Here is a 20,931-nt window from a genome sequence, read left to right on the forward strand (position 1 = left end):
ATTCTCAGGACGAACTGACGTAATAATCAGTATAAAATAAACTCTTATTGTATCCAAATTTACAGATTACTGTCTAAGACGCGTGTTACCTATTGATTGTGATGGCTGTGTTAACATGTTTGTCGTTATACTACGTAGGGTAATCATGCCTTACCGCGTAATGCCATTCTTACGTTCGTCAATGTCTCATTTCTTGGAACAAGTAACCCTGTGTTAATATTGGCATATTAAATTGAAGTGAACAAAGTCTTTTTAAGGAGTCATTTCTGAAAACAAAATGTAATACAGACAAATAACGTGGGCTGATATCAATGGTTTTTAACGGCCTACAGCATATTAAAATTCATGTTGTTTATACCGTAATCCTACACGACCTACAGCATATTAAAGTTACCTTCGTGCATAAAGTATTTATTTACAGCGTGTACTTGGAAAGTGTTGTTTTCATAAGTGGCCCGTTATTTTGCTAACATACTCGCCAAGTGCATGGAAGGACGTAAATGTTTACAACACTAACGGAGCCTCACAACGATGGCTTCAGCGTAGTATGTACAAGCAATCAAAGTTTTCAGTCAATATTTCTATAGTAATTTATCGAGGGTTATTTGTCTAGAATAATCGCCAAGTGGAAGGACGTTAATGTTTACATTACTAGCAAAGCTTCACAACGATTGCTACAGCATGGTAGTTACAAGCAAGCAAATATGTCTGTTAATATTTCTATAGTACTATAATTGGAAGACCGTAACAATTACCCAAGACTACAAAACTTGAAATGTTTTACTTTAACACAGAAAACACAAAATACGTGTATTATTCTTACTTGCTGTGCTCTCCGACAAATAGTCACCAAGATCTGTCAATCTGTAGTTACTGCTTCCATCACTAATTCTGAAGAGGTTGTACTTGGCGTAATATGGTTTTCCGTTGATTTTATTCATGTCGATTCGTAGCTCATAGTTGCCTTGGTTTGTCAAATAAGCAATGTTGTCATTACCAAGCCAAATCTCTCGACGAAGAAAGCCGAATCCTTTCTTATAATCATTCCAGTCACGGTAAAAGTTTACAGCGCCATCGACTCGACGTAGGAAAACCTGTTGAAGATAGAAGGAAAATCTTTCTTTTTTCGAAATATTTAATCTTTCGACGGACATTTCTTTTATTCTTCAATAGTAATGTTGAGTAGTTCATTCAAATTGATGTAGATGCAATATAATTTATTTATAGTGGAAACGACTACACGAAGTGTCCTTTACGTAAATAAAGACAAATATATATTGTTTTGATTTCCTTTTTAAAATAAAGTTATTCCAAGGAGTTTCACCATATCATGGTGAAAAGTGTCAAAGCGTGTAAAAAGTGTTTACTCCTAAGGTTGTCTAAGCTTAGGTCACAATTATGTCGAAGTTAGTTGTTGCTCTCTGCAAATTCAACAATACAGCATGGTGCAAACTTAAGTTTCTTTATATAAAAAACGTACCGTCCAACCTCCACCATCAATGGAATTATTACAATAAACCTTGAAAGGTTCTGGAGCACCGTCCGGCTGAATCATGAAAATACCAGATTCAGTTTGATCATCACATTGTTCATAGACTTCCTTGCAATCTCTCGGATATTCAGGCTCGTGGTAGCAGAAGTAAGATGAACCTGAAAAATCAGTGAAGCAGGAAACAGGATAATTTCCTTTTGTTTTACATGCATTCATAGAAGTGAATGAAAATCGAACAAAACAACACAGAGTTTTAGCTATCTGTTTCTTTGAATACTTTAGTTCAATCAATGGACGTTTCCAGAAATACGACGCTTAAACGGCCTCACAGTGGCTGCTGAACATATTTTTCTCTTTTAGTAATTTAGTTCAATAGACGTTCCCAAAAATATTTCTTTATTTTTTTATACTTTGTTATTTTTCAACGATATTAATCAGTTAGTTTCAATTATTTTCTTAGCTGAACTAATTGGTTTCCTACCAATGATGGCATTTAAATAACGTGTAAATTAGGAACGCAGACAGAATGAAACGTGAAAAGCTGAATTTCATTTCAAAGTACTTGAGTTCATATTAGTAAACAATACAAGTCATGTTCATTTCCAAACTATGTTAGTTAACATTACAAGCCAGGTTCGTCTTTACATACAACATAGTTTCATTCAATAAAAAAACCTTGCAATTTGATGAAAGGAGGAAATGACACAGAGTAAACAACAAGGGATATGGTATATAAATAATATGGTATATATATGGTATATATATATATATATATATATATATATATATATATATATATATATATATATAAATATATATATATATATATATATAAATATATATATATATATATAGATGGTAATATGGTATATAAATAATAACAAACGGAGTTATTAACCAAGTAGTAAATTGCAAAGATTGCATCATTTAACTGTGTCGGTTGATTTCCATTTAGGTACAAATTCGACAGTAGAATGTTTACATTTATTACAAACAAGATTTGTGAAGACAATTTCTATATATATATATATATATATATTTATGTTATTTTAGCCTAGTAACATTGTTTCCTTGTTCTGACCAACTTATCAAATAAATGTATTTATAAGTTCTGTCATCTAAGTATTATAAATGTTATCTTCCCGTTGTTTTTTTTTTCTGATTCTCAGGAGGAACTGACGTAATAACCAGTATATGATAAACTCTTACTGTATCCAAATTTACAGATTACTGTCTAAGACGCGTGTTACCTATTGATTGTGATGGCTGTGTTAACATGTTTGTCGTTATACTACGTAGGGTAATCATGCCTTACCGCGTAATGCCATTCTTACGTTCGCCAATGTCTCATTTCTTGGAACAAGTAAACCTGTGCTAATATTGGCATATGGAATTGAAGTGAACAAAGTCTTTTTAAGGAGTCATTTCTCAACAACCCAAAAAATGTGATACAACATAAAACGTGGGCTGATATCAATGTTTTATAACGGCCTACAGCATATTCAAATTCATGTTGTTTATACCATAATCCTACAGCATAATAAAGTTACCTTCGTGCATAAAGTATTCTTTTACAGCGTGTACTTGGAAAGTGTTGTTTACATAAGTGGCCCGTTATTTTGCTAACATACTCGCCAAGTGGAAGAACGTAAATGTTTACAACACTAACGGAGCCTCCCAACAATGGCTTCAGTGTAGTATGTACAAGCAATCAAAGTTTTCAGTCAATATTTCTATAGTAATTTATCGAGCGTTATTTGTCTAGAATAATCGTCGAGTGGAAGGACGTTAATGTTTACATTACTAGCAAAGCTTCACAACGATTGCTACAGCATGGTAGTTACAAGCAAGCAAATATGTCTGTTAATATTTCTATAGTACTATAATTGGGAGACCGTAACAATTACCCAAGACTACAAAACTTGAAATGTTTTACTTTAACACAGAAAACACAAAATACGTGTGTTATTCTTACTTGCTGTGCTCTCCGACAAATAGTCACCAAGATCTGTCAATCTGTACTTACTGCTTTCATCACTAATTCTGAAGAGGTTGTACTTGGCGTAATATGGTTTTCCGTTGATTTTATTCATGTCGATTCGTAGCTCATAATTGCCTTGGTTTGTCAAATAAGCAATGTTGTCATTACCAAGCCAAAATTCTCGGCGAAGAAAGCCGAATCCTTTCTTATAATCATTCCAGTCACGGTAAAAATTTACAGCGCCATCGACTCGATGTAGGAAAATCCTTTTTTTTCCCGTAATACTTACTCTTTCGACGGACATTTCTTTTATTCTTCAGTATTAATTTCGAGTAGTTCATTCAAATTGATGTTAATAAAAAGCCTCATAATGTATTTGTTGTGCAATCGATTACACGAAATGTTCTTTACGTAAATAAAACAAAAATATATATTGCTTTTTCCCCTTTTTAAAATAAAGATATTACCACATGTCTTGGTGCGTTCTGCTTTGATACATCCTTTTTTTTTTAGTTTTTCATCAGTGTTGTGAGTACTTACTATTATCCGAGTACCAAGTACATGCAAGTTCAGTCAGGTTCAGAGTACCAAGTACCGGACTTCGAACACCTCATTTTAGAATCCGTGTACCGAGTGCCGCGCTTTTTCATTCGAGTTCTGGTTCTGAATGACTAGTACGAGTACTGTAACACTCGAGTACTTTCACCGAGTGCGTGTACCAAGTACTCGCAAAAAGTACTCGAGTACTGAGTAGGGCTACTTTTCGAGTACTACAACATTTATGTTCCCTGTTCTCCTGGGCATATAATTGTTCAATTTCTTCGATATTAAAAGTGATGGATATAGATTTCAACTACATGTGAATTTTATTTTCAATACGTAAAGTACGGATTGGTTGAACAGGTTACCGACAACCAGGTTTACAGTTGGTTGTTAGGGTAACATGTTAAATTCCATATCACGCGTTATACGCTTCACATGACTGGATTTAGGTAAACTGTATTTGTTCAGTAAGTTAATTGTCATAAAATGACGAACACGGTTATCTTTATAACCATGTCATAATTTACTCAAAATACTTCTTAACAGTTTATATAAAATGTATTATACAATTCTTTTCGTTAGGCTCCATGCCCATTTCTTCTGTGCTTATGTTGGCAAGTCTGTGCATTCGATACGAAAGTGTTTCTTTCTTTACTTTTGGGACATGAATTTATGAGCTATAATAATCTACATGTGAATTCAAACTCAATAAATTATTTGAAGAAATGAAGGTGTTGTAATATGTTGGTTTGTGTCTGTGAAAAGTGGGGTTGGCTAAGGTGGGAAAATTTCTGCACTGAAGTTCTTTCAAGGAAATTTGGAGTGCGAAATATTCAAAGTTTGAAAAGAAAATAATTTAGGTTTGTCGAATGAGCAAAGTTGTTGTTACCAAGTCACAACTCTCGGCGAAGAAAGCCGAATCCTTTCTTACACTCATTCCAGTAACGGTAACAATTTGCAGCGCCATTGACTCGATCCTTTTGTGATTTACAGAATAACCTGCAGGATGTGACAACTTCCTATGTCAGTGGAAGCCTGTCAAGACTAAAAAGCACCGAAAAAATATTTTTTTAATTTATTTCATAGGCTATGCAGAATAAAATGAATTAAGGATGCTGTAAGTACTCCGAAATGTTCATTTCGATTGCTTGCCTAGTGAACGAATTAAAGTGCTTTGAAATTTCGCAAATTATTGGCCAAGTGTAACTAATGATGAAATATGTTGATTGAAATAGTTTATTATGAAGAACTATGGTATGAAATAATAGATGTCTTTCCTGCAGAAACCTTTTTGAAACTTCTCAATTAATGATTGCTTTACTAAGGTGATTTTTAATACAGAAAGAGTGAATACTGTGGTAAGAGCAGTCTTTTGTGGCGAATGTTTCTAAAACACTAAATAGTTTTTTTTAACATGTTAAATCCTTTATAAGTGCTGGTGATCCAGTTTCCACATAACTATAGACACATAATATGTGCGGATATTAATTAAAGACATTAATGTTTGTACTCAAGAATATTTGACATAACAAACACTGCACCTGGACCTAACAATAAGGAGGGTGGGGAGAGGTAAACTTATATTCAAATGGATTTGAGGGATTTTGAAATGACGTAATCGTTCGAAGAAAGGGACTCGTGGTACTTCAAATGGCGTACCCGTTGAAAGTAAGGGACCCGTGGTACTACAAATAGCGTACCCGTTGAAAGTGAGGGGCTCGTGGTACTTCATGTGACGTACCCTTTCAAAATAAGGGACCAGTGGTACTTCAAACGACTTGCCCGAAAGAGTAGTATAATTCATTCACAATTAAATGTAAGAATAAAATCCGATTGAAGCGTATGATATATATATATATATATATATATATATATATATATATATATATATATATATATATATATATATATATATATATATATATATATATATATTTATTTATTTATATATAACACTAGAACATTCTTTTACACTCCGGGTATAAAAGCCGCAGACGCCCGATTGAGCGCCCTCTCCGTTTCCTCCGTTCGTTCCGTTAAGAGGTTGTCGCCACACCTCTGATGGTTCCTTGGCTTTGATAACTGTGCCCATATTAAACACAGTATATATTTAACTCTATACTTTTGTCGGAACTCCGACCTACTACTCTCTAATGGATTCTCGCCGCTCTACCTGAACTTCTCTACAACCAGCCTAATTACTTTACTTCAACCATTCTAAAGCAAAATGGTCACTATCCGCCTAGCACTAAGGTAACTCCAGAAACTAAGCAGAAACTCTCCCCTCGGCTCTCCCAGGTCCAGTAAGACGTTAAGTGAATTAAGAAACTGTAATTATGTATTATGTTCCTATTTATTATTTGTTCGGCCATGTAAATAGCTTATTAAATGCTCTAAACTTACTTTCATCCTTTTGTTCTCCTTTTTATGCCACGTGATCTGTTCTCCACATTAAGAATGAGAACGGTCACGTAACAATATATACATATATATATATATATATATATATATATATATATATATATATATATATATATATCTATATCTATATCTATATACATATATATATATTTATATATATATATATATATATATATATATATATATATATATATATATATATATACATTCATTTTGGTCCCACACCATAGTTTATGGACTTTTTGCTCAATGATGGTGAAGTAGGACATCAAACTTTGCAGAAATACCAGTTCAAAAGTACAATGATGGATTTTACAATAATAATAATAATCCTTTTCGATGAGTGACGATATGATGGGGGTGGGTGATGGGATAGGTATGCGCTTCCTACGGGGCCTGGATGACATTGTTCTAGTTCTTTCGATAAGAGAAGCCGCCAAGGTTCTGTTTGAAATTGGGCCAAATGCAGGAGCATCGATAACCAGGTCGGGACAATTTCATGTCATGGAACTCCCTTGATGAAGTTTCCCTTCGTCTGTTGTATTTACAGAAGTAATAAAATAATTCTTCATCCCATATTTCCGCTGCATGGTCCATATATAACAACGGTCCTATAGACCTTTGGCACCCTTTTGTCAGTTCTGTTAAAATCTACACACTACGTTTACAGTAAATTAGTGAACGTTTTCGATAAGGCGATGTTACCAATTGTTAATATCTTTATTACCGTTCAAGTAACATGGACACCGTATTTGTTACATCTCACCGGTACTTGCCTTAAGTTTAACACTATATTTTTGTCAAACACAGAAAACTTAGAAAGTAACAATGAGTCTCAGAATATAAGACAGTTTATTACATTAAATGCAATTTGTGATCCAATTATATAGCAAACGACAAAGATCCAACTGTAGCATAAAAGATATTTTTTTTCATTCAACCAAACATGTTGTCACGATATTCTTCATTTAGAGTTCATGTCTCATCCGTTTCGTTTGTTCATCAAAGTAGAGGTCGTACTTTCATTTCTGCATATTTGAGGTTATAATAACTCTCAGGAAGATTATACCAATAAATGCTTTGATAATTTCCCGTTGCTCCAAAGTAGAGACCTGTCAGTTGGGAATGATGACAATAATCGTACCACCAAGCTGCATACCATTTTGAAGCACAGTTGTAAGTACTATATCTGTCGTTGTCCCGGTCTCTGGTAGTGAAGGACATGTTTCTGTGATAAGCCATAGCGTCATAATCTAAAGGAAAGACAGTAACAATACGTAAGTTCATTACTCCATTTACTACTTGTGATAAATAATCCGAACTTGTTGTTAAGATATTATCATAGCATATGAATAAATTCTTAATCCACCAGCTCACGTTATAACTGGAGGATTTAGTAGAGTTAATATATATGTTGACAGAGTCTCTGTAAAGTATTTTATTACTAAAGATTATGTTGTTCAAATTTGTGAGTTTCAGAGTTTTGTCCTTGTTTCTAATTATTTTCTTTTATCCGATTGTATTAAAATATATACACATTTATTAACGTGACGCATGATGCCACTTGCATGATGAATGGTCAAAACATTGTTATACTTTTAGGTCGATTGTTTGCTTGTAAAGTATATTATCAATTTATTTTTGTTCAATAAAGTAGACTAGACAAAAGGGGTAGTAAATTGCAAAGATTACATACTTTAACTGTGCCCCCTGATTTCCATTTAAGCACATATTCAACAGCAAATATTTTGTCATTTATTACAAACAAGATTTGTAAAGGCAATTTATATATATATATATATATATATATATATATATATATATATATATATATATATATATATATATATATATATATATATATGTAATTTAGCCTAGTAGTATTGTTTCCTTGTTCTAACCAACTTATCAAATGAATGTTTTATAAGTTCTGTCATGTAAGTATTATTCATGTTATCTTTCCGTTTGGTTTTGTGTTCCGATTTTGAAGACAAACTGATGTAAAAATCAGTTGATAATAGACTGTTATTGTATCTAAATTTACAGATTACTGTCTAAGACGTGAGTGACCTATTACTTATGATGGCTGTGTTGATTTTTTTTTCGTTATAAGTAGGACATCATGCCTAACCGCGTTATGGCAATCTTACGTCCGTCAACGTCTCATTTTTTTGGAACAAGTAACCTTTTGTTAATATTGTCATATGGAATTTGAAAAAAAGTGTTTTAAAGTGGTCATTTCTCAAAGTAAAAAAATGTGCTATAGATATAAACGTAGGCTGATTTCAACGGTTTTTAACGACCTACATCATGTGTTAAAATTCATTTTGTGTGCATCTAGTATTCTTTTACAACTTGTACTTGGCTAGTGCTTTTTTAAATGTAGAGGAAATATGCTTTTATATGCGGCCCGTTATTTTGCTAACATACTCATAAAGTGGAAGGACGTTAATGTATAGAATACTAACAAAGCCTCACAACGATGGCTTCAGCGTAGTTTGTACAAGCAATCAAAGTTTTCTCTAAGTTCTTCTATAGTAATATAATTGGAAGACCGCAACAATTACCCAAGACTACTTAACTTGAAATGTTTTACTATAACACAGAAAACCCCAAAATACGTGTATTATTCTTACTTGCTGTGCTCTCTGCCAAATAGTCACCAAGATCTGTCAATCTGTAGTTACTGCTTTCATCACTAATTCTGAAGAGGTTGTACTTGGCGTAATATGGTTTTCCGTTGACATTATTCATGTCGATTCGTAGCTCATAGTTGCCTTGGTTTGTCAAATAAGCAATGTTGTCATTACCAAGCCAAAACTCTCGGCGAAGAAAACCGAAGCCTTTCTTATAATCATTCCAGTAACGGTAAAAATTAACTGCGCCATCGACTCGACGTAGGAAAACCTGTTAAAGATTAAAAAGGAAAATCTTCTTTTTCGTAATATTTAATCTTTCGAAGGAAATTTCTTTTATTCTTCAATATATATTTTCAGTACCATAGTTCATTTAAATTAATGTAAATAGAGATGTCATATGATTTATTTGGTATGAAAATGATTACACGAAATGTTATTTACGTAAATAAAACAAATACATACTTTTTTTCTCTAATAAAGATATGGCATTGAATTGAGAGAAGTGGCAATTAGTGCAGTAAGAGTTTACTCCTAAGGTTGTCTTAGCTTTAGTCACAATGTGTCGAAGTTAGTTATTACTCTCTGCAAATTCAACAATACAGCATGGTATAAACCTTATTTTCTTATATAAAAAACGTACCGTCCAACCTCCGCCATCAATGGAATTATTACAATAAACCTTGAACGGTTCTGCAGCACCGTCCGGCTGAATCATGAAAATGCCAGATTCAGTTTGATCATCACATTGTTCATAGACTTCCTTGCAATCTCTTGGATATTCAGGCTCTTGGTAGTAAAAGTAAGATGAACCTGAAAAATCAGTGAAGCAGGAAACAGGGTAACTTTCTTTTGTCTTACATATATGCATAGAAGTGAATGAAAATCGAACAAAACAACACAGAGTTTTAGTTATATGTTTCTTTGAATACTTGAGTTCAATCAGTTGACGTTATTTATTCTAATTAAAGTTCCCAAAAATAGTTCTCATTTGTTATTTTTTATATTATTTTGCAACGATATTAATCAATTAGTTTGAATAATCTTCTTAGCTGAACTAATTGGTTTCCTACATTCTGATGGTATTTAAATAACGTGTAAACGAGGACCGTAGACAGAATGAAAACTAAAAAGCTGAATTTCATTTCCAAGTACTCCAGATTATGTTATTTAACATTACAAGCCAGGTTCATTTTTACATACAAAATAGTTTCATTCAACAAAAAACCTTGCAATTTGATGAAAGTAGGAAATGAAACAGAGTAAAAAGCAAAGAATATGGTAAATATATAATATGTCGAAAGTGTTATTTTGTTTGGTAACGAATAGTTAAATTTCCCTTTTAAAAGAAGGAACACTTAACACTAACTTGTAGATACAGTTGCCCTTAGCAAATATGACACTAAAATAAATTACACCGATGCAATCAAATGAGAACTGCATCGTTAAAGTGAAATAAGCTTATATGTACAAAATATAAGTAAATGAATATCGAGCGTGTTGCAACATACTTTCTGTGTCTCTTCTTCGCCTGGATTTACTGTTATCAGTTCTCACGTCACTCTGTCAAATAATATAAATTAAAAATTATAACTTCCTGCAAAACTATCAAACATAACGTAATGTGTGATGCGAAATTATAGCACAGATAATCTCCTTTATTGTTTAATCATTATTTTGGCCTTATTTATTGTCTTTTGATTAATTCGAACTATTTGTTTTGATAAATAAAAGAAACGGTCGGGAAAACGTTTCCTTTCTTCAAATTTAAAGTAAATTGTAGAAAGCGGATTTTCAAAACTTTCCTATAACAAGTGACAATACCTGGCACATAGAATCTTGATGTTTGCCAAACAAGAAATAAACAAGGAAATGACAATTTTTTAGTGCTTTTAAGTTGAAAGGAGCACATGATACAACTTGCTCTATGGTAGAGGTTACTAAAAGTGACTAACAAAGGTATAATTTAAGTAACTATTTACATTGTGTTATGTGGCATAAATAAAGATATTTTACCGCGTCGATCAGTTATCATCTTTAAAACAAAAATGTAAATTAGAATAATCACATCTTTATCTTTACTTTAATCTCTTAAATATGTCAACTTCTGTATTTTGTATAGAGAATAGGGAAAATTAAGAGAATCATAAAATCATGACATTCTTGTAAAATATCAATAGAACCACAGCTTCTTTATGTTCGTTATTGTGTTAGTTACGAACAGATCAGGAAAGAACTACAATTTGAAGGAAGTTTCAAAACAAATCTTTAAAGCGAAAGATGCAGTGTGGAATATACAAATCAATAGTTAGTTTGTATACATACGAATATGAAGAGCAGGGTAAATCTACGAAGTAAAAGCAACAGTAGGACTATTGCTTAGTTTGTATAGATATGAATACGGAGAGCATGGTAAATCTATAAAGTAAAAACAACAGTAGTACTATTGCATAGTTTGCACATATATGAATACGATGACCAGGTTAATTCTACAAATGAAAAACAACAGTTGGACTACTGCTTAGTTTTTATAGATATGAATACGGAGAGCAGGGTAAATCTAAAAAGTGATTCATGGTTTAGACTTCTCCGTTTTTTGTAAACATAATTTTGCCTTGCAATGTTGACGTTTCCGTTGTCCACACTTGTTCAGGTTGTGTTTGGCAAAGAAAATAACTTACTATTAAACTGAAAACATTACTTGATGGATATATAAATATATATAAGCTGAATTAACATTTAGTAAAGAACAAAAAGTGGTCATCACAGGGAATCAAGTCTACGATAAAAGATGTCAAAAAGAACTTCAAGTAAGCCTAGTGTGTTTGTAAGCGTATTGTGCTTTATCTTTCTAACATTAACATAACTAGCGAGAATAATAATGCTTTTGTTTTACGATATTTAATTTGGTAAATGGTAATGTCAGTATTTAGGATTGTTTTTGTTAGGCGATATTTTAATTCATTTCGTATAGGTGCATGCTATGCTATGACATGAAACAAAACTATGAAGGATCATTACTTTCATGAAGTAAAGATTGCAAGTCTAGACTTGCACTATAATTGTACCCTTCCATTTTTTAAACTTATTTGTAATTATCTGTAAATATGGACAAAATGAGTAACAATCTTAGAGTATTTCCAAAGGTTTTAATGAAACTAGTTTTCAAAACACAAGTGACGGTCATGTTCAATAAGCTGAGATGTCCTTAATAAAGTGAACACTAACTTGAAGCACCAAAGTGTCATTTGCTTAGTTGAAAAACAGTATACATAAATTCACCATTATCTTTTGTTTCATTGGTTTAATTAGGGAATACACATTTTCGATATTGCTGCTTAGAACTTACTGACATTAAAATCTTCAGTTTCGTAAACAGCAAGCACAAATTGAAATTTGGGAAAGACCATTGATGAGAAGCAAGTGATGCTGATGCTTATTCAGTTAAGGATCATAGTTTATTTGTAAGATTTAATAGCGAATAATTATTATTTTTTTTTAATTTCGTTACGTGCATAAATTTTCGGATATTTGATGATATGACAGAATTAAATGTCTAGATTTACAATACCGCATGTAAGTACACAATATATGGTTTGGTCACGTTAAGCACATGCTTATGAAGCAAAAAAAAACTTACTATTCACAAGTAATTCACTAAAGTTAACCACACAAATGTACTTCTTAATAATAGTCAAACAAATATTTCTGCTAGTTTCTGTAGTCAAGTTGCGATCGGCCTAAGTAGTTTTTCAAATCTTGTTAGTCTGTTAGCCTAAATATATCAAAAGTTGACTGAGGTTATTACTATCTTATTAGGAGATGACAATATAAATATATTTTAATTATTAAAACTGCAAAATCTTTTCCTCGTAACTTGAACATTCATTGTTTTAATAAACCTTTGATCGGTTCAAAGGTACTGAAATGTCTATTTTCTGGTAATTTTACGTTGATTTAAGTTAATATATAGAGAAAAGCTTTCAATTACTATTCTTAAAATATATGTAAACGTAATTAACATTTAAAAAATAACAAAAAGTGGTTATTAAAGGGAATCAAGTCTAAGATAAAATGGTATAAGAATTTCAAGTAGGCCTATTTGTTTAGAAGCTGCTTTCTCTTCCTTACTCAAATAACTGGTGAAGATGATGCTTTTGTTTAACGATATTTAATTTGTTAAATGGTAATGTCAATATTTAGGGTTGTTTTTGTAAGGCGATATTTGAATTCATTTCATTTAGCTGCATGCTATGCTATGATATAAAACAAACAACATGAAGCATCATTACTTTCCTGAAGTAAAAATTGCAAGTCTAGACTTGCACCCTTCCCCCTAATACCTATTTGTAAGTATATGTAAATATTAACAACTTGAATTATATTCTTGCAGGGTTTCAAAGGTTTATATATGACGCTAGTTTTCAAAATACAGGTGGCGGTTATGTTCAATAGGCTAAAAATCTCCTAAATAAAGTGAACAATTAATTGGAGCATCAACGTCTTATAAACTTAGTTGAAAAATTATCAATAAATTTATCAATATATAGTATTTAATTTATTTATTTATTTTGGGATTCAATATTCCGGTGATGCAGCTGGTCTACCTATTCAGGCAAGGATCATGCTTTATGTGGAAGATTTAATAGCGAATAGTTATTTAGGTATTGAATTTCGTTATGCCTATCGCCCTTAGGACATTTGATGGTATTCAACAGTGACCAGTCTAGATATATAAAACCGCATGTTAGTAAACCAAATACGGTTCGGTAATATTAAGCACATGCTTATGAAGCAAAGAAACTTGGTATTATCATAGGAATCACTAAATTAATAAGAAACCAATGTTATTCTTAATATTAGTTAAATAAATATATATGTTAGTTTATGTAGTCAAGTATCGCTCGGCTTGAGTAGTTTTTCCAATCTTGTTTGTCTGTTAGCCTAAATATATCCAAAGTTAAATGAGGTTATACTAACTTATTAAGTGGTGCAAATATAAGTATATTTTGATCATCCAAACTGCAAAAAATCCTTTTCTCGTACTTCAACATTCATTGTTTGGTTCAAAGGTGTTGAAATGTCCATATTATGTTAATTAAAAGTTGATTTAAGTACATGTAAGGGAAAAGGCTGCCAATTACTATTAGTAAAATGCTTGTACGATAATAGGATGTTACGGTGCTGAACATTTTAGAAGTATGTTCGAAACTTCAGTTCTCTTTCTTAGTATTGGAAATTACTTTCGGCATTTTATATTAATTATTATTTAAAAAAAATGAAATCAAGTTATTGTCTATGTAACGTATACATGGACAAAAATATTTTTCAAGTCATTGGAAAGCCTAAAACAAAATCGTGTTAAAATCAGTGTCCCTGCATGTATTAACTTTGTTAACAATTAGGCTTTATAGATGATAAATACTATAACTTCCCAGTGCATTATAATATTTTGTATATATTTTTAAAGGGGGTTGCTGTAAGAAGGATTAACGGGGCTTTTCAAAGAGTAGAGAAAATGTTTTTTTTTTGAGTAAATAAAGACATAGGTTTTCTAGATATCTTTCAGATATGTATAAACATGTATTTTGATAAAAAAGATGTTACTTAGAACAAGTATATAATTGAGACAATCTGAAGTATTCAAAGATTTAAGTGATATGGTTAGCAGTGAAGAAAGATTGACAAAATAAAAACAAGAAATCAGTCTGAAAATCTGCATACACCGATTTAGCAAAGAAAAGAGAAGAAATTGTGAAAGAGAAAATATGTTTTTAACATTTAGACAAAATTAATATTGAAAAGATATGAAAATGGACAGTTCGATAAATAATGAAAACGTTCTGAAATATAATTGAAAGACTTACCACTTCATCAGAAGATTCTACAGAAAGAAACTCCAGAAGAAAAACTCCAAAAACGAAGAAGCACAACAGCTGTAACTTCATGGTGGATTGAATGAAATGTAGACTTTATTTAGAATGATATCTTCTGAGCAGAGCCTGCAAGACGAATGAATGTAGTTCTCAAATACGATGGATCTCTCAGCTTAAGGAAACAACTGTTAATACTATGGAAACCTTGAATCGTCTCGATTCATCAACTCAAGTATGAAATTATGTTAACGTCTTTATGAATAATTTCATTTTAATAAAATTTACCAGAGGTACATTGGCTTTTCCTTACTTCCCACACGAGCCCAGAAGTCCTCCTTAGCTTATGTGTGTTTAGATAATTTTTTACAATATTTACCTTAAAAGGGAATTTTTAAATCAATTACCATTCTTTATTTGTTTCATTTGTACAAAATATGGAGCATTACTTTTAATATGACCCTTGAAAGACCCTTAGATATATTTTGAATCATATATCATGGATATGCCTTGAACCGTCATTGGACTTGCAATATATCTGGCTTTTCATTGATGTATACATTTAGATAGAATACGGTCATAACCTTTTTTAACTTCCGTGTATAGTTAAACAGAAAAACTTTAGTCTTGTCGCATTGTTTTGTGAAGCCAATGTGATGCTAATTCGCATTGCAAGTGTGATGTTGTAATATTGTAAGATCTATCAGGAATAAATGATTTATATCAACTTTACTTCTTAAAATAGAGATGATATAATAACATAATCATAACCCATACAAATGAAATGATTGTACTGAACGGCGCGTTAGCGGCATAGAGATTAAATTTGTCTAAATCCGTTTGGAAAATGGCCAGTCTATTTGCATTATGACTATTAGCACAAGACGACATGTCTTATTGCGTTCTGCTTTGATACATCCTTTTCTTTTTAGTTTTTTATCAGTGTTGTGAGTACTTACTATTATCCGAGCACCAAGTACATGCTAGTACTTGAGGTTCCGAATACCAAGTACCAGAGTCCGAACACGTCATTTTAGAATCCGTGTACCGAGTACGAGCGCTTTTTCATTCGAACTCTGGTTCTAAGTGACTAGTGCGAGTACTGTAACACTCGAGTACTTCCACCGAGTGCGTGTACCAAGTACTCGCAAAAAGTACTCTAGTACCAAATATGGCTTCTTTTCGAGTACTACAACACTATTGTTCACTGTTCTCATTGGCATGTAATTGGTCACTTTCTTCGATATCAAAAGTAATGGATAGAGTTTTCAACAATATGTGAATTTTATTTTCCATACATAAAGTACAGATTGGTTGAACAGGTTACCGACACCCAGGTTTACAGTTTGGTTGTTAGGGTAACATGTTAAATTCCATATCACGCGTTAACTTATGCGCTTTACATGACGGGATTTAGGTAAACTACATTTGTTCAGAACTTAATTGTCTCAAGATCTTTATAACCATGTCATAATTCACTCAAAATACTTCTTGAACAGTTTATATAAAATGTATGATACATTTGTTTCGTTAGCCTCCCTGCCCCTTTCTTCTGTGCGTATGTTGGCAAGTCTGCGCAGTCGATACGAAAGTGTTACTTTCTTTACTCCACTTGCTCAAAACATCTTGTCCTTGATTCTCCAATTTGTGTTGAGTGTGTATGATGAACAGACTCAACAACCAACATATACGTTTCATGTACACGCAGTTTGTTTCAAGATACACTTTCTGAGAATTCTTTTCACATTTTTAAGTAAGACGTCTGAGGCTTACCCTAGTACTGTTATGTTACAAACAAAATTCATTACTAAACTGGCTCGAGCTCTAAGTACGTTTGATTTCATACTTCATACTTCAGACATAATACATGGCATTGTGATTGAAATACCTGGAATGCATTTGATAGTTTTTTTTTTTTTATCTGGCAATGACATGTCCAAAATAATATAAGCATGTACTGGGATGTACTAAGTTACTGTACAACTCGATCCATTCTACAGCATAACGTTAAATGTAAGATATTTACCGTTTAACAATATTTAATGGATTATCAGGAAAGTCAATGCAGGAAGTGATATATTGGATTATATGTATTTTTTTTTTAAATTCCCTAAATTATTTTGATATTAGATTGACGTGTTCACCAGTTGTTGTATAAACCAGTTACTTTCCTTAAAAACGTACATGCCAAAAACAGTGATCTGGATATTTGTACTTTCGAAATTCATTTCAAAATATCTTTATTTCTTATTGCAAACTGTTTATCAAACATTGCTACATAAATAACGATATATATTAAACAGATCTCTATCATCAAGAAAGTAAACAAAGGGAGTGAATATTTTGCTGCTCTTTACAGAGTTTAAAGCTGCAAATGTTGGATTTCAATGATAGTTTACAGCAATATTGTCAAACTTTAAACTGAGGATTGCTTCAAATTTGATGAAACCTACATCGGACCTACCACTGTTTAAATTAAATATACCCTATTAAAATGATGTACCTTATCATTATAGTTTTGTTCACAGTAGTTAACCAACTGTGGACTATTTGAAATGTCAGTTATTTAAGCATCTTTGTGATGGTATTATGACAAATTATTTTTTGTTTTTGCTTAGATTAGTTAACGCAGATGTTGCTTTAATGTATTCATAAGTATAACTGGAACAAAGACAAGGAATAACGTGACTGTTCGGAAATCTTATCAAAACAACAGAGCTGACAAAGGAAGTTGCCTTTTTACAGAGATAACCTTGTTATTCGAATACATCTGTTCAGCTTATGTCCAAAAATAAAATAAAAGTAAGGCAATCAAAAAACAAAATCAAAACAAAGCAGATTACCGAGTACCGCTCAGTCTCAATAGGGAATCTCATATTTGGATTCGTAACAAGAAGAAAAATCTTAACGTATGAATCTGAGTTTAATTTTTAGTTATCGCTGAAATATCGCTGAAATATCATAGTTTACTTTGGAGATTTCGTAATGGTAGCGAAAATTTTGGAACATGCATTTATGAACTATAATCATCTACATGTGAATTAAAGCTCAATAAATTATTAGATGAAATTATGGTGTTGTAATCTGTTGGTATGTATCTGTGAAAAGTGGGGTTGGCTAAGGTGGGAAACTTTGTGCACTGACGTTATTTATTGGAAATGTGTCGCTGGGCATTCTGTTGCTTTAACTGATTAGTTTTATTGAATTTAAATTCATACAATTTTGTTAAGAGTTTCACTTTAGCTGGACTTCACAATTGAAATAAGTAAACAACTCAGTTTAGGTCATTGTGGTACGTGCGCAAGATTAGTCAAATTTTACATTTACCCCATTTCATCATATGACGTCACTGTGGCCCTCAATCCCATACCCACGCTAACGCTACCGAGTTTAAGATCTATAGGTATCACGGTTTATGAGTTCATGACAAACGTTTGGTCCACACACATAGGCTAGAAAAACACAAACACACACACACACATTATTTTTGATACCCCCCTTCCAAAATTGTAAGTTCACTCCATGTTATGCATATGAATGACCAATATCGACCATTCAATATCTATTTGCTTAATTTCCTGTCTTAATCGGCCCTCCGTGTCATATCAATTTGTTTCCATATATGGAAGAGTCGCACTTCCACTGTCAATATTCACAGCTGTCAATAATCCATTCAACGCAATGTATAATTTATATCCTGCCACATTCTATATCCCGATTGGTTAAATGGGCGAGGCTTGTACGGTTGCGTGTGTAAACGTGTATGCATATGCACTGGCACGGGCACGAGCTTGACTATGAAAAGTCATTTTTGAGGAGTTTTCATCGCAAGGGTTTTTGATTGGATAAGGTCCCTATGTGGGCGTGTCAGAAGTGTAAAAGAAAATGACATCATTGGCTAGTTTTTACTATGACGTATTCAGTCAGCCACGTATTACGTCAATCCATAAAGTCTTTTTAACAACCGCGCAGACAAAAGTTCAACCCTACTTTTCACTGTAGAACAAAACTCGATTTGGAAATCGATATCCAGATCCCAATGTGCAACTTTCGTTGTTAAATTGTTTTTCCCCCTCTAATCAGTAGTGTACACATGGGTGTACATGAAAATCCGTGTATTAAATAATATCAGTCAGTCATGTACGACATCAGAAGAGCCCTCCAGAGTTAATGTCTGTACAGTTTTCGATTGAACGGGATTTGCGTGTGCAGGGGACGCGCACAGTTGTACGTGAAAAGCACAAATCAAATTGATATGTAACTTCTCTTTAATTCGATCGGCTATCATTTGCCAAATTCCCTAATTGATATCAGCATATTGGCAAATCAGAGCACAGCTTACATAGACCTTCAATCCTGTAGCACCTGCCTTGAAACTATAGTGTACACAAAACCCACTGTATTGAATAATTGAATAACACAACACGCTTGCTAGCTCAGCTCTTACCATGGTAAAACTACCAGGAAACAGTACCTTGCCTGAGAAACCAGACAGGATGCCATAAGAAAAAATGCCTAAGTTAGGAGAAAATCAAAGACAAAATCTTGCAAGAAGGCCAAAACAGCTTTGATTGCTCAAACGTAAGGCTGGTAAGCTTATAGGCTTCATCACAGTATTACTAACATTATTTATTACACACTCTGTATGTACTGGTACGCATTATCGATATGCCTCCACCAATGAAGGAAGAGACGTACCGTAGCGTTAATTACAGGATAACCTGCAAGATGTGACAAATTCCTATGTCAGTGGAAGCTTGTCAAGACTAAAAAGCACCAACAAAAATATTCATACATTTATTTTAATATGTAGAATAACATGAATTTAGCATAGTGTAAGTAATCCGAATGTTCATTTCGATTGCTTGCATATTGAACGAATTATAGTGCTTTGAAATTTCCAAATTAGTGGCCAAGTGCAAGTAATGATGAAATATGTTGGTTGAAGTAGTTTACTATACAGACATATGGAATGAAAGAGTAGCTGTATTTTGTGGCAGAAAGCTTTTTGAAACTTCTCAAACAATGATTGCTTTTCTAAGGGGATTTAGAATACAGAAAGAGGGAATAATGTGGTATTAGCAGTCTTTTGCGGCGAATGTTTCTAAAACACTAATTAGTTCTTTTAACATGTTTACTCCATACTAAGTACTGGTGATCCAGTTTCCATAACTATAGACACAAATTTTGTGAACGGACATTAATTAAAGACATTAAATGTTTGTACTCATGAATATTTGGCATAAAAAGCATTGCACCTGGATTTAATGATATAGAGGGTGGGGAGAGGTAAAATTAAACTCAAATGAATTTGAGGAATTTTCTACGACCACTGTTCAATGAAATCTTGAAATATTTGTATGCCGTTCACACCTTGCCATGTACAAAGTATCAACTTTAGATAATCATATTAGTCATATTTTTCCATTTATTTGAATTGTTGTTGTTGTAAAGAACTGCTATTATCAATGTTGTTAATAAAAAGTTATTAATAAGAGACCGTGGGACTTCAATGACTTTTCGGTCAACGTAACGGACCCGTGGTACTTGAAATGACGTACCCGATTAAAGTAGGGGCCCGGTGTACTTCAAATGACGTACTCGTTCAAAGAGTGGAACCTGTGGTACTTCAAATGACGCACTTGTTCAAATGAAGGGACCGTGATTCTTGAAATGACGTACCCGTTGCAAGTAAGGGACCCGTGGTACTTAAAATAACCTATCCGTTCAAGGTAAGGCACCGTGGTACTTCAAATAAATAACGCGTTTAAAGTTAGGGATCCGTGGTACTTCAAATGGCTTATCCGTTGCAAGTAAGGGACCCGTGGTACTTCAAATGGCGTACCCATTCAAAGTAAGGGACCCGTGGTACTTCGAATAACGCCCTTGTTCAAATGAAGGAACCGTGATTCTTGAAATGACCTACCCGTTGCAAGTAAGGGAGCCGTGGTATTTCAAATGGCGTACCCGTTGAAAGTAACGGAC

At 32.9% G+C, this 20,931-nt stretch overlaps 2 protein-coding genes across 4 annotated transcripts in view; one reads left to right on the forward strand and one right to left on the reverse strand.

Annotated features, from left to right (window-relative positions):
• The window catches only part of LOC139974459 (fibrinogen-like protein A), a 28,524-nt gene extending 13,423 nt beyond the window's left edge, over positions 1 to 15,101 (reverse strand). For 2 of the 3 annotated variants that reach the window (XM_071981630.1, XM_071981629.1), the window contains exons 1-4: positions 14,941 to 15,101; positions 10,585 to 10,636; positions 1,481 to 1,650; positions 824 to 1,094 (exon numbers count right to left, since the gene is read on the reverse strand). In XM_071981630.1, the coding sequence (XP_071837731.1) occupies positions 824 to 1,094; positions 1,481 to 1,650; positions 10,585 to 10,636; positions 14,941 to 15,021 (574 nt within the window). In that variant the 5' untranslated portion in view covers positions 15,022 to 15,101. Of the gene's footprint in view, positions 1 to 823; positions 1,095 to 1,480; positions 1,651 to 7,272; positions 7,691 to 9,073; positions 9,345 to 9,716; positions 9,887 to 10,584; positions 10,637 to 14,940 lie in introns of those variants that run through there. The other variant, XM_071981628.1, reaches the window with a different exon arrangement.
• LOC139974450 (epithelial sodium channel subunit alpha-like) overlaps positions 1 to 20,931 on the forward strand; it is a 133,968-nt gene that overhangs the window by 45,593 nt on the left and 67,444 nt on the right. The window lies entirely within an intron of this gene.

The sequence above is a fragment of the Apostichopus japonicus genome, chromosome 9, assembly GCF_037975245.1.
Source record: "Apostichopus japonicus isolate 1M-3 chromosome 9, ASM3797524v1, whole genome shotgun sequence".
Classification (NCBI taxonomy): Eukaryota; Metazoa; Echinodermata; class Holothuroidea; order Aspidochirotida; family Stichopodidae; genus Apostichopus; species Apostichopus japonicus.